Source organism: Eretmochelys imbricata, chromosome 6, assembly GCF_965152235.1.
Source record: "Eretmochelys imbricata isolate rEreImb1 chromosome 6, rEreImb1.hap1, whole genome shotgun sequence".
NCBI classification, from domain to species: domain Eukaryota; kingdom Metazoa; phylum Chordata; order Testudines; family Cheloniidae; genus Eretmochelys; species Eretmochelys imbricata.
In genome coordinates this window covers 110937135-110950910 of record NC_135577.1, presented here as the reverse complement: position 1 = coordinate 110950910, position 13776 = coordinate 110937135, and the positions used below count along the sequence as shown (strand labels likewise).

Sequence of the window (13776 nt, the reverse complement as noted above, 5' to 3'; positions counted from 1 at the left end):
ACTGGGGAGGGGGGGTTCTCGTGGCAGGATGCAGTGAGCGGGGAAGGGGAAGGGGCAGGACCAGAGGCGGAGCAGGGTTGAGTGTGGGCAGGCCATCGGCAGAAGAGGTGGGACAGGGAGCTAGCCTCCCACATGGGAAGCTTCAGCCACCACCCATGTCTCCACACCACCTTAAACAAAAAATATATATAGCTTTCTACAGCCAGAGTCTAATGTGCAAAGAACAAGCATGTAATTCATAAGATCCTCCACCAAAACTCTCACTATTTTAAGGGGAAAAGGCTATTTAAATTGTTTTCCCAAAACTCAATGCAACAGGACAGTATGATTAGGAAGACCGGGGGGAAATCCTAACGTTTTAAAATAATCTTGTACACTGTTACTATACCAGTAATTTGGAACTAATAGATTATACAGGTTAGGACCCTACATGAAGTCAGTTATGGGAATACCACTACTAATTAATACTGTGAATTCCAGAGCAAAGTACACAATTTTAATTTTATTATATATTACACATACATATACATTGCAATAAGTTGAGAACTTAAATGCAGAGGTGAGGAAATTTGAAGTTATGTTTTCCACAATCACAAATCAACCCCTTCCATATATTTAGCATTGTGTGTTGTGCCATATATTTTAAATTTTATTGATGAATGTGTATTTGCAATGTAGTACAGTATAAAGAAAAGGTTAGTTACAATAAGAACTGTAACTTTGGATTTACTAACTCTTGCTAGTTAAACATTATAAATGAGAATTTAATATAATGTTTTTCCATTCAATTTTCTTGCTTAAAATGTAGAGAACTATGGCTGACTGTATAAATACTAGCGGGGTATTTGAATGTTCAGATATATACAAGGTAGCATGTGACATTCCAGTGTCATGCATGTGCAATCTGCAGCTCAATACCTTTTTTTAACATGGAAGGTTTTGTACTGTTCTGTACATGAACAAGTTTTTAACCAATATAACATTTAAAAACCAATTCCAGCTGGTCCTCATTTGGGATGAGCTGTTTGTGTTAGAAGGGCAAAAGTATACCTGAAAGTTTCTTAAAGTATGAAAGAGACAAGTACAGGTTGCTTACCTTACAAGTAACTTGAGTTCTTTGAGATGTATTTGTTCCAACAGGTGTTCCACCTTAAGACATGCACACACCCATGCACTCTTGATCAGAGGCTGCAAAGTAGTGCTCACAGACCTGTACTTGTGCAGAACACCTCATGCTCCAAACTACGGGATATAAGCAGGCAGGAGCCTGCCACCACTCAGATCCTTCTCAACAATGAAGCCAGAAACTCCACAGAAGAGGGGAAGGACGGTGGGAGGCAGAGCACCCACAGGGACAAAAACATTTTGAAGAACTCAAGTTACTGTAAGGCCAGGTCAATACTACAAATTTACATCTGTATAACTACGTTGCTCAGGGATGTGAAAAATCCACACCTCTGAGTGACACAGTTATACTGAACTAACCCCCAGTGTAGACAGTGTTTCTCCCATCAACATAGCTACTGCCTCTCGTGGAAGTGAATTAATTATACCAATGGGAGAAGCTCCCTTGCTGGTGTAGTAGCATCTTCACTGAAATGCTACAGCAGTGCAGCTGCGCTACTGCAGCATTTTAAGAATAGATCTGCTCTAAGCATATGTCCCTATGGGTGCTCCACTGCAGGAGACTCCCAAGCATTAATTCAAAGAGGAGATGGGTGCTGGGGAGGTAAATCAAGAACTCTTCAGACACTGCATCACCAAGGCAGTGTCATCTCTGGAATCAGGTAAGAGGTAAATGTATAAATAGCCAACCAAGTCTTTTAGTAGAGCCATAGACATGGCTAGAGCTCTAGTGGAATGTGCTGTCACTCTGGGGGTGGGAGGGCTGTACCCCAGTTCTTTCATAACTGGGTCAACCTGAAACCCACTTAGACAAATGCTGTATAGGAATACGGTTGGCCCTTCAAATGATTCAAAAAGCCTATGAGAGACCCTGGAGGATTTAATCCTGTCTAAATAGAAGGTAAGAGCCCATCTAACATATAGTGAATGAAAACTTGATTCCTCTCCAGAGATTTTGGGTAGTGTAGTGGGGTGGCTACAGTGCTCCTAAAATAGGAGGGGTTAAAAGCAGCCCTGGAGAGGGCTGTGGCTGGGGAAGGCTGACTGGGGAAGCAGCCACAGCTGGGCCACGCCCCAATCAGGCCCCAGCTGGCCTGTATAAAAAGGCTGTGAGCCAAAGGCCCAAGGAGTCTCTATCCAGGCTGGGAGAGAGCAGGGCCTGGCTGACAGGGTACTGCGGGGTACCTGACAGGGTACTGCGGGTGATGCAGTGCTGGGGAAGGAGCAGGCTCAGCAGGGGCACTCCAGGCTGGCAACTCCCCAGGCTGTAAGGCCTGGTCCAAGGCCCATAGAGGTACTGGGAGGCAGAGGAAGGCAACAGGTCTGAACCCCCTTGCCTATGATGAGTGGCCTTTACTCTGCAGTCTGCCCCAGGGAGCGGGAGCTTGGTGATGACTGGCAGTAGCCCAGACTGAGGCAAGGTGGGGATCGTGGTTTGGGGGTTCCCCAGGAAGGGGAGACCCAGAGGCAGAGTGTGGGGGTACTGCCAGGGGGCAGAACCCCAGAGAAAGGGGCACCGGGGTCTGTGAGGGACATGGGGGCCAGGGCTGTGCGGCTCACCGGCCTGCAGAGAGAGCTCCAGGCTGGAAAAGAGCTAATTCCCAATGACCAGCAGGAGGTGCCACAGGGGTGAGTCTGTGCTCCTTTACAGGTAGAATACAGGAAAGAGAATCTCTTGTTTTTAGTAATATGCCCACAAGAAATTAGGGAGAAAAATGGGGATGAAGGTGTAGTACGATTTTGTCTCTGGAAAAGATGGTATGTGGTGGGTCAGCCATTACTGCCCCTCAGCGATCCCATTCTTCTTGCTGAAGCAAAGGAGACCAGGATCAAAGTTTTAGAGGAGAGGTAGACAAGAGAGCAGGTGGTCATTAGTTTGAAGGGGAGCATTCCTTAGAGCATTAAGAACTAGGTTGAGAGCCAACTGGGGGGCTGAGTCCCAAACAGGCAGATACAGAACCCCTGAATGGGTATGTGGAAAACCATAACAACAACAAAATGTACCCTAAAATAGACCTCATTGACAGACCTCTCACATTTAATTCCAGCAGACAGTCCAGTAACTCAGGAAGTAGAACTTCTAAGGCTTAGGAAGATGGAAGAGAGCACCAAGCATGAAAGTGTTTGCACTCTGGAGGTAAGTCTTGCAAGCGCAGTACTGGCCTTTCTACAAAAGAACTGATTGAACTGCATCCAAATATATCAATTCCATGGTTGAGAGCCATTCAGGAGCCATGCCAGGAGGTTTAGAGAGGAAAGGATGGGGTGGACAAGAGACCTAAAGGTCTGTGTCGATAGGTCCTCTGTGGTAGGAAGTCACAGGTGTGCCGCCTCTGAGGTGGATGAGATCTGACCCTGCTAGTGCTATGAGAATAGCTCCCGCTCTTTCCGTGCATAGCTTGAGAAGAGAGTCTTGAGGAGTAATGGTACTGGCAGGTATGCATAAAAAAAAACATGAGGCCATGGAGTTATCACCAGAGAATTTAAACTGTAATGGCTCCAGTAGTGAAAAAGGCAACATTTGAGTTGTTCAGGGTGGCAAAGAGATCTATTTGCGGTAGACATCAAGTCTGGCAGATGCTGTGAAAGAGTCTGAGCTCCTATCCATGGTCTTGCCAGACGCGTCTGCTCGGGGAGCGTGCAATGGTATTCTGAAAGCCTGGTATTCAGATAGACCACTGATATGCCTTTTCGATAGGAAGTACACAAGTTCTCCAGAGTCTTAGTGACTCTGCACTTAAGGACTGGAATCTTGCTCTGCCTTGGTGGCTGATGTAATACATTGCTGCGCTATTGTCTAGCATTACTCTGAGTGGCCTAGTATGTCATGAAAGTAGTACTGGAAGCATATTGAACTTCTCTCAGCTCCAGAATGTTGATCTGATGCACTGATATACCACTGATGCAAGTGGTAGATGTGGTATATCTTGACTTTATACTGTTTATACTTTTGATACTGTCTTGCATGACCTTCTCATAAACAAACTAGGGAAATCCAACCTAGATGGAGCTACTATAAGGTGGAGGCATAACTGGTTGGAAAACCATTCCCGGAGAATAGTTATCAGTGGTTCACAGCCATTCCAGAAGGGCATAACAAGTGGGGTCCCGCAGCGATCAGTTCTGGGTCTGGTTCTGTTCAATATCTTCAACAATGATTTAGACCGGGGGTTCTCAACTTTTTTCTTTCTGAGGCCTCCCAACATACTATAAAAACTCCACGACCCACCTGTGCCACAACAACTGGTTTTCTGTCTACAAAAGCCAGGGCTGGCAGTAGGGGGTAGCAAGTAGGGCAACTGCCTGGGGCTCCATGTCACAGGGGCCCCCAAAAAGCTACACTGCTCAGGCTTCGGCTTCAGCCCCGGGTGGCAGGGCTCATGGCCATGTAATGCTGGCCCTGCTTGGCGGCCCCCCAAAACCTGCTCGTGGCCCCCCCAGGGGGCCCCAGAACCTTGGTTGAGAACCACTGATTTAGATAATGGCATAGAGAGTACACTTATAAAGTTTGCAGATGCTACCAAGCTGGGACGGGGTTGCAAGTGCTTTGAAGGACAGAATTAAAATTCAAAATGATCTGGAGAAATGGTCTGATGAAATTCAATAAGGACAAATGCAGAATACACTTTTAGGAAGGAACAATCAATCAGTTGCACACATGCAAAATGGAAAATGACTGCCTAGGAAGGTGTATTGCAGAAAGGGATCTAGGAATCATAGTGGATCACAAGCTAAATATGAATCAGCAGTGGAACACTGTTGCAAAAAAAGCAAACATCATTGTTAGTGATGGTAATACAGTATTTCGGCCTGTTTATTAGCCTGAGGTAGAATTTTGGGTTTTGTTTGACCGTTTGACTTTTGATACTCTTAAATCCTTACCAACACGTGTGAATAAAGACAGTGTGTTTCATCTGCCCACAGCCAGACGGGGTTTACAGCACAATGAGAAAAGATAAGGAAGAGAGTTAAAGTGTTGCAGGGTATGGTGGGAGTTTAATATACGAGTGTATGCTTGAAGGATGTCCAACTCCTCTCCCAAGCCAAGGTCAAGCAACCAGTTGGGAGGGGCAAGGTGCATAGGAGTGGAGGGGAGGTATAAGAAACACTAAAAGCCAAAGAAACTGTGACCCTGGCTGAAACACAACCTCACTCCCTACCCCTCCCATTAGGTTTAAAAAAAAAAAAAAGTGTTACCGAAGCCCCCAGACTCATGACCCTCCAAAACGGACCATGACCATAAATTGTGAGGGGTGGAGCTAGAGGCGTGCACTACAGGTATAATTAAGCCTGCTAAGCAAGAGGAGGGGGACAGGGAAAGCTCTACCAGTGTACAGAGCTGTGGGATCATGCTTGCTTGGTAACCTCAATAAACGTCGCATTGCCTGCACTTTGGACTCTGATCTTCTGCTTTCTGTCTATGTGACAAGAACCAAGGAAGGGCGAGTGGAAGCCCTAAATCATTCTGCGATGTATTAGCAGGAGTATCGTAAGCAAGACACAAGAAGTAATTCTTCTGCTCTACTTGCCACTGATTAAGCCTCAACTAGAGTATTGTGTCCAGTTCTGGGTGCCATATTTCAAGAAATATGTGGACAAACTGGAGAAAGTTCAGAAAAGAGCAACAAAAATGATTAAAGGACTAGAAAACACCACCTAAGAGGAAAGATTGAAAAAAATTGGGTTATTTTAGTCTGGAGAAGAGAAGACTGAGAGGAGACATGATACATTTTTAAGTACATAAAAGGTTGTTACAAGGAGGAGGGAGAAAAATTGTTCTCCTTTACCTCTAAGGATAGGACAAGAAGCAATGGGCTTAAACTGCAGCAAGGGAGGTTTAGGTTGGACATTAGGCAAAGCTTCCTAACCATCAGGGTGGCTAAGTACTGGAATAAATTGCCTAGGGAGGTTGTGGAATCTCCATCACTGGAGATTTTTTAAGAGCAGGTTAGACAAACAACTGTCAGGGATAGTCTAGGTCAGCAATTTTCAGACTCTGGATCGGGACTCCATTTTAATGGGATCAGCAGGGCTGGTGTTAGACTTGCTGGGGCTCAGAATGAAGCCAAAGTCCGAGCCACATCGCCCAGGGCTGAAGTCCTCAAGCTTTGCACACCCTATGGAGGAGGGGTTGGGCTTTGTCCCCCCTGCCCTGGGCGGTGGGGCTCAGGCTTCAGTCCCCCTTCCTGGGGTCGTGTAGTAAGCAAGTTGTCAGAAGGGGGGTCGTGGTGCAAGCAAGTTTGAGAAACCCTGGTCTAGACAATACTTAGTCCTGCCATGAATGCAGGGAACTGGACTAGACCTCTTGATGTCCCTTCCACTGCTACGATTCTATGTGCATATTACATACGTCACACAAATCGTAAAGTGCAGTGGGATGAAAAATACTGTGACAATGTTAGGGAAAGAGGGTTTTTTTTTAAAGTTATAACATCTTACTGAAGTTACGTTTTTATAAAGCTAGGACTGAATACACTTGCAACAAAAAGGCACAAAACTGAGTGATCTTCAGTGCTGAAACAGTATTTTATATTTAATCATCATCCAAGAGGTTCAGTGTTTTCTTCTAATAGCAAACTTATTGCTAAATATATTTAATTTAGCAAACGAGTTTAAATGGACAGATTCTCAAAATCACAAGGATAGAGTATATATTTTAAAATATAACATTTACCATGCTGACATGACCACAGTAAGAAGTATTCCTTCTGTTTGAATACTTATACTTGAAAATCAAGACTATTTCATTAGTGAATAAAATCCTGCATATTCATAATAGAAAACTTTTCCAACGAAGTCATAACATTATTAACAGACCACTCTACAACTGAGTCTTATTTCTCAACAGAACAAGAGTGTGTTAGACTGCATATAATCCTTACAGAATAATTCATTCTGGTTTTCAAAAATGCACATCAGTGGTTAATCCAAGAATTTGTTTGAGGGACTGGTGATAGGATAGAATTTTCCACCTTCATGACACTCACCAAGGTCAAAACATCATTGCCAGTTTTTAATGGACTGTTTCTCACATCAACATTGACTGCCCGGTTTACAGTTTAAGCACTGAAGCCAAAGTCTGAAGGGGCACGGACACTGAACTACCTTACACTCCCTATGCGTTCTCTCGTCTTATTCTTTGATTGTAAACTTTAAGCAGGGACATCTTTTTGTTATGTGTTTGTACAGTGTCTTTCACAATTGGTTACTATCACAATACACAAATAATTCTTCTCCATAGAGGTGGTAACTCCAGAACAGGAGTCATCACATTAGCAGGATTGTATGGAGAAGTCTGCACTAACACTACCCTTCTTTGGGTAAAGAAAGGTTGTCAGTCTCCAGTGCTGTGAATGTAAGTACTAAATTTACCACCTCACAAAAAATGGAAAGTAATGCAAAAAATAAGTTGTCATCGTGTAATTATGGTGAAATGGTCACGATAGCTGAACACACACAGAGATATGTATGTTAATGCTATTTACAGTCTGTGGCACTAAAGCATTTTTTATTTACAGGTTTTATAAAATAAATGGAAAGCATCTATTAAGGAAGCAGTTAGCATCCCTTGAAAGAAACAAAGAAATGTTCTATTTAGAGACTGTTCTGCTAATGCAGTGCACATCAGTTGCTGCAACATATTTTTCTTCCTTTGTTTATCACTAACGACATCTGCTTGGAAACAGGACAGTAGAGCCTAACCCTCCCTATTGCAAGAAGTGTCACATAACGAGCAAAAGAGTTAACACTGGCTTAAAAGCTAACAGAATTTCCTCATTTTCAAAGGACACTAATAAATTTAAGCAGGGAAATGAAGAATTTAGGGAAAAGTCTCTCTCAGCCACTTTCACACTGCCTACAACACTGTTGTTAAAACATGCCACTCTAAGGCTTTCACTTCCATCTTTAACAGATCTCAAAAAGCAATACATACCCCACATCCAAACTCGCACTCTAGCACAAAACCTTAAAGCAACCTCGCTCACTTTTGTATCAACAGATCAGCTCATCTTACATCATATATGCCACATGTTTGGAAGTTTTTCTGCCTTAACATTGCTGATGTCACTGTTTAGATTTTGCGCTAGAATCCAAGTTTGCACAAAATGGACCACTAGCAGAAACAAGTAGTAACAAGATACCAAAGGAAAGTCAGAAATTTTCTCTCTTCACCAAAGCTGGTCAGTGTGGTTTCAAAACTACACAAAACTTAAGACTTCATTCTAATCAGAAAGGGAGAAATTCATTAATACTCACAGGGCTAACACAAGGCCCTATAAACCACTTTAGCCCTCCAGAAGGATGCAAACAGATTAGACACATCCACTAAATTCCAGAGATTAGTTTAGCGCTGGTCCTGAATAGGGATGTGTGGAGGGGGTTGAATGTATTTAGGATGAGGAGGGCTGCTGAATCTGAGAATACAGTGGCCCAAAAGCTGCTGTAAAAGGAGGAGTGGAGGTGATGGCGGAAGGGCAGCTGCATGGCCTGCCCGTGCATTTTGGTGTGTGAAATCTAAGCCTCTCAACACTGCTTAGTCTTCCACACAAAACCCAATTACAACGGTTTTACGTGGAAAGAAGTGAATTTCACCCTAAAGTAGCATCTGGTCAAGCTGTGCTCAAGTAACATTTACACATATACCAACCTTGATTTTTTTGGTGGTGGAGGGCGCGCATTAGGAAATCTTCATTTCAGCTGTGATAGACAACAACTTATATTTTCATATAAAGAAAAGCCAACTTTTGGAAATTAAAGTGCGTGTCTATTATTAACTTACCCCTAAGAACGCCAAAACTTTAACAAAGATCATAAAAGGAAAAAAACAGATACCTTTTAAAGCTGGCAGTTTTTGGAGTTCTCGGTTATTGCTAACATTAAACCTTGAAGAACTCTGCCGTTTTTCCTTCTTCAGTACAGTCTGTGGAGCAGGTACTTTGATTTTAGATAATTGTGCTGGGGGAGGAGAGCTGTTTGTTTTTTTGTTTGACACCTGTTTAAAAAAAAAAACATTTAAATGTAGTTGAGATAGTTAAACAGAACATTCGAAAAACAGAGTTAGGTTAAAGGCAAGTTTGATTTTGCTAAAAACAGAATAAAATTCTAATGAACTTACTCTAGCTTACCTCTGACTGCATAGCCACCTACTTCCCTGCACGCTCTTTCCAGTCAGTTGGTCTTGACTTTGCCACAATTCTCCAAAGATGTGGAATATCATTCTGTCACTTGTGTTGCCTAATCTATTTGAAACACTCTACTCCCCTCCCCCCCACCCCATTTACAGGCATTTCTGTAGTGTATGTATGTCACATTGCTTTTTTTCCCCCACCCTTTGCCTGTCTTGTATTTTTAGGGTATGTCTACACTGCAATACGAGACCTGCAGTACTGCTGTGGCTAGCCTGGGTCAGTTGATTTGGGCTCACAGGGCTCAGGCTGCAGAGCTATAAAATTGCAGGGGGGTGGGTCTCCAAGTCCAACCAGAGCCTGAATGTCTACGTTGCTATTTTAGCCCTGCAGCCCGAGTCAGTGCTTTTGCCATCTTGAAGCCACTGCCACCAGTCGCACTACCTGTATGCAGAAATCAAAGGATTTATTTGAACACTGCAAGTACCTCTCAGCACTTAACTTCCTCCCAGTTTCCCACTTTCTCTCTCCATCTTCCCACCCTCCAACCCCTCAATCCCCCAACCAAGACAACATAAAACATTAAGATTTAGCATTAAGATAAAGATAGACCACACCTCCACCAACAGGTAGTGCCATCTACACTGATCATTACAATATGTTTGATTCCAGAAGAGAATCCTTAATAAGGATATAATTTCTCTAAGAGTAAGAAGAAAAGGAGTACTTGTGGCACCTTAGAGACTAACCAATTTATCTGAGCATAAGCTTTCGTGAGCTACAGCTCACTTCATCGGATGCATACTGTGGAAAATACAGAAGATGTTTTTATACACACAGACCATGAAAAAATGGATGTTTATCACTACAAAAGGTTTTCTCTCCCCCCACCCCACTCTCCTGCTGGTAATAGCTTATCTAAAGTGATCACTCTCCTTACAATGTGTATGATAATCAAGGTGGGCCATTTCCAGCACAAATCCAGGTTTTCTCCCCTCACTCTCCCGGGAGATAAACATCCATTTTTTCATGGTCTGTGTGCATAAAAACATCTTCTGTATTTTCCACAGTATGCATCCGATGAAATGAGCTGTAGCTCACGAAAGCTTATGCTCAAATAAATTGGTTAGTCTCTAAGGTGCCACAAGTACTCCTTTTCTTTTTGGGAATACTGACTAACACGGCTGTTACTCTAAGAGTAAGGTAATTTTATGAGTATAACAAGAATTGATCTAGCTAGAAACATTACTGCAAACTTTTCAATGCTTTTTGAATTATCTGTACTGAAAAGGCTGTCAGATTTACATTTTTTTTACACTAAAGTATACATGTCTGCAAATACAATTGACACTTCTCTGTAACAAAACAATGCCCAGCCTCCTTTTTCTATTTCTTGTATTGTCAAAGTGTAAAATTGCTTAAAAGACACAGATTCCTGACTTTGACAAGTGGTCAGAATAATACAGACTACAGCAGGAGTTAAAATGAGGTATATATGGTAGCCAGCAAAATATGGTTTCGTATCAATGTGAAGCTACAGCTGCACGAAACCAGATTCAGTTGCATTTTCACTGGAATACTGTTGTCCTAAATTTTAAGCTACTTTTTGTTCACCTCTGCACACACTACAAAGCATTGCCTGCCCATCTATTCATTACTTTAGTGTTTTATGTGTGTGGTGAGCAATTCATGTAATCTCTAACAGTCAGCAGCAACAATAAACTCTTATTTTGTTTGTCATGAACAGGAAAACTATAGACTAACTGTCTGCTATCAAAGAGAAAGCTGAACTGAACTCTGGGCAACAACTTCCTCTCTGGGCAACAACTCAGGGGTAGTAACAGCAGTGCCACTGGTGAGCGCATCCCCCTACATAAAACTACGCGCCCCCCAATGCATAAATCACACCCCTCTCCTATTCAGCAACATGATCATTCAGCCACCGTAGTGCTCTCACCTGCACTGCAGTCTCTCTATGACACTCCACAGGGCAGGTGTCTTTCCTAACTATGATCCAATGGGAACCCCCAGAAAGACAGGAGCACTGTCCCCTTCAAGTAGCAACTTCGACAAGCTCGGAGTGTCAGATTGGAGGCGGTACCAATAAGGAGAGAACTGATAGTTGGCTTTAGAGGAGGCACACCTGAAGACTCCTCTGGAGCAACGTTGTTTGGAGATGAGCGTCTTCTCAGGAGCCGATGTAATGACAGCAGACTTGCCCATTGGCAGTCTGGCCTTTATAGGAGACGGGACCGGAAGATGATTGTTGAAGGAACCCACCTTGGTCTAGCTCCGTAATGTCTACTGAATACACTTTCTTATGGTGTGAAAAAAGCAGGGTGTATGATCTCAAGAAGGAATCCAGAACCTGATCCTGGTGTGTTGCAATTCCTTAGCCAGGTTGGGATTAAGATGGTCGAGGCATGTCTTAAGACATCATCCCATGAGTAGTTTGGCTGGGCTAACTCCTGTAGTCAGGAATGGAGTGAGATCTGGAGCAATGAGAAACCTGGCAAATCTTGTCAGCTAGTCACCTTTGATGATCCTTGTTACAGCATCTTTGGTTTTCTGCAGCACCCATTCAGCCTGACCATTTGCTTGGTGATATGGTAACAGCTTGAATGAGACTGCTTTCGGCAAAGTCCTTGAACTCATCAGAGATAAAAGCATTTCTCTTATTGGACACGATAGTATCTGGTAACACAAGTTAGGAATAGTTGACAAAGAGCAGTGATCATTGTATTACACGTTTGTAATGAGATTAAGATCACTTTGAGCCATGTTAAGGAAGAGTCTACTATGATCACAAAGTTCTTTCCCTAAAAGGACCCCTCAAAAGTCAATATGGATTCTTGACCACAGTTTCCTGGTCAGCTCCCAGGGAAAAACTGAGGCTTTTGGTGGGTTATTTCAAGTAGGTTGATATATGCTACACTCAGACCTTGTCTACACTACCAAAGTAAGTCGACCTAACTTAGGTGAACATATAGTCACTGCAGTAATTACCACAGTGGTTCATGTCCACACAATGCGCCTTTTATCCATGGTTTGCGTCCTCCTCAGAAATGTTTCCACCAACTTAACTCTGTGGGGCATTGTGCAGCAAACAGCTGGAGCCCCGCTTCACCCTGGGGTCCCGCATGGGGTTGACAGCTGTGGGCCCCAGTTGTCAGACCCAGAGCAGGGGGGCTCCACACAGGGCTAACAGCCAACAGGTGATGTAAGTAATTCAGTGTCAACACAGACTCTGCACCACCCTAACTACATCGACCTAAGCACTACTCCTCTTGCAGAGGTAAAGTATAGTGGACAACTTACATCGGCGGAAGCAACGTTGTAGTGTATGTACTTACATATTTAGGTCAATGTAAGCTGCCTTATGTCAACTTAACTCTGTAGTGTAGACCAAGTCTCATTTACAATTCTTTCTAGGTCAGCATCGATACCTGGCCACCAGACATAACTTCTGGCTAATGCTTTCATGTGCACAATTCCTGGATGTGCGGCATGTAACGTATCTAAGGTGACTCAATGACCTCTTTCTGAAATAAAAACATGTCCCCTTAAGAGGCAACCTTTATGGGCATAAAGCTCATGTTGACAATTTAAAAATGGTTCGAACTCTACAGGCAGTTTCCCAGCTGGCCACCTATCCTCTCTACTCCCAGTTGAGTCAGCCATAAGTGGTGGGTCAGGGAGGGATTCCAAAACTTCAGTTGGAGAAGGAATGGCAAAATCCAGCCTCCGTAGCAGCATTCGTCGCAGTGTGTGAGTGTTAGCGATAGACTTTTCTGGCTTGTAGACAGGCACGTTGTCATAAGCACTTAATAAGACACTCCACTGTTGCTTTCACAATGACATGACTGGAGGTGTTGACTTGTTATTGGAGAGAATTCCTAGAAGTGGCTTGTGGTCAGTACGAATCTCAATCACAGAACTATAGATGTATTTGTGGAATTCCTTGACTGCAGCAATGATAACATGCACTTCTTCACGAATATGTGCATATTTTCTCTTGGTGGACCGGAAGGTTCTGAAATAGTAGGCGATAGGTGCCTCAGTTTCATCTGGCAAGGGATGGCTGAGAACAGCTCCGATGTCATAAGGTGATGCATCACAGATAATCAACAGCCTCTGTTCGTCAGTGGACGAGAACAGAGTCGGACGTCAATAACTTCTTGAAGGCTTCTGCATACAGGAGAGTCCATTTCTATGGAACTTCCTTGTCAAGAACGTAATGATGATGTTCAGCGACTGCTGCCTTTTTTGAAAGAACACTGATAGAAGTTGAGCAACCCCACAAATGCTTGAAGTTCCTGTTTGGAATTTGGCTCGGGGCATCATGGATTGCTCACATCTTGTTTTCTGTCAGGTGGATACCAGATGCGTTGATGGGATAATCCAAGAAGGTGACACTTGTAACTCCAATTTCACATTTTTCCTTCTTGATTCAAATGCCTGATTTCTCGAATCGGTTCAAGACTTCTCAAAATTGCTCAGCACGTTCATCCTCTGTTGATCTCGT

At 43.4% G+C, this 13776-nt stretch overlaps 1 protein-coding gene across 3 annotated transcripts in view; it reads right to left on the bottom strand.

Moving 5' to 3' along the window:
• PPP2R5C (protein phosphatase 2 regulatory subunit B'gamma) overlaps nucleotides 1–13776 on the bottom strand; it is a 194267-nt gene that overhangs the window by 154911 nt on the left and 25580 nt on the right. For all 3 annotated transcript variants that reach the window (XM_077819371.1, XM_077819374.1, XM_077819372.1), the window contains exon 3: nucleotides 8959–9118. In XM_077819371.1, coding sequence (XP_077675497.1) covers nucleotides 8959–9118 — 160 coding nt within the window. The remainder of the gene's footprint in view (nucleotides 1–8958; nucleotides 9119–13776) is intronic.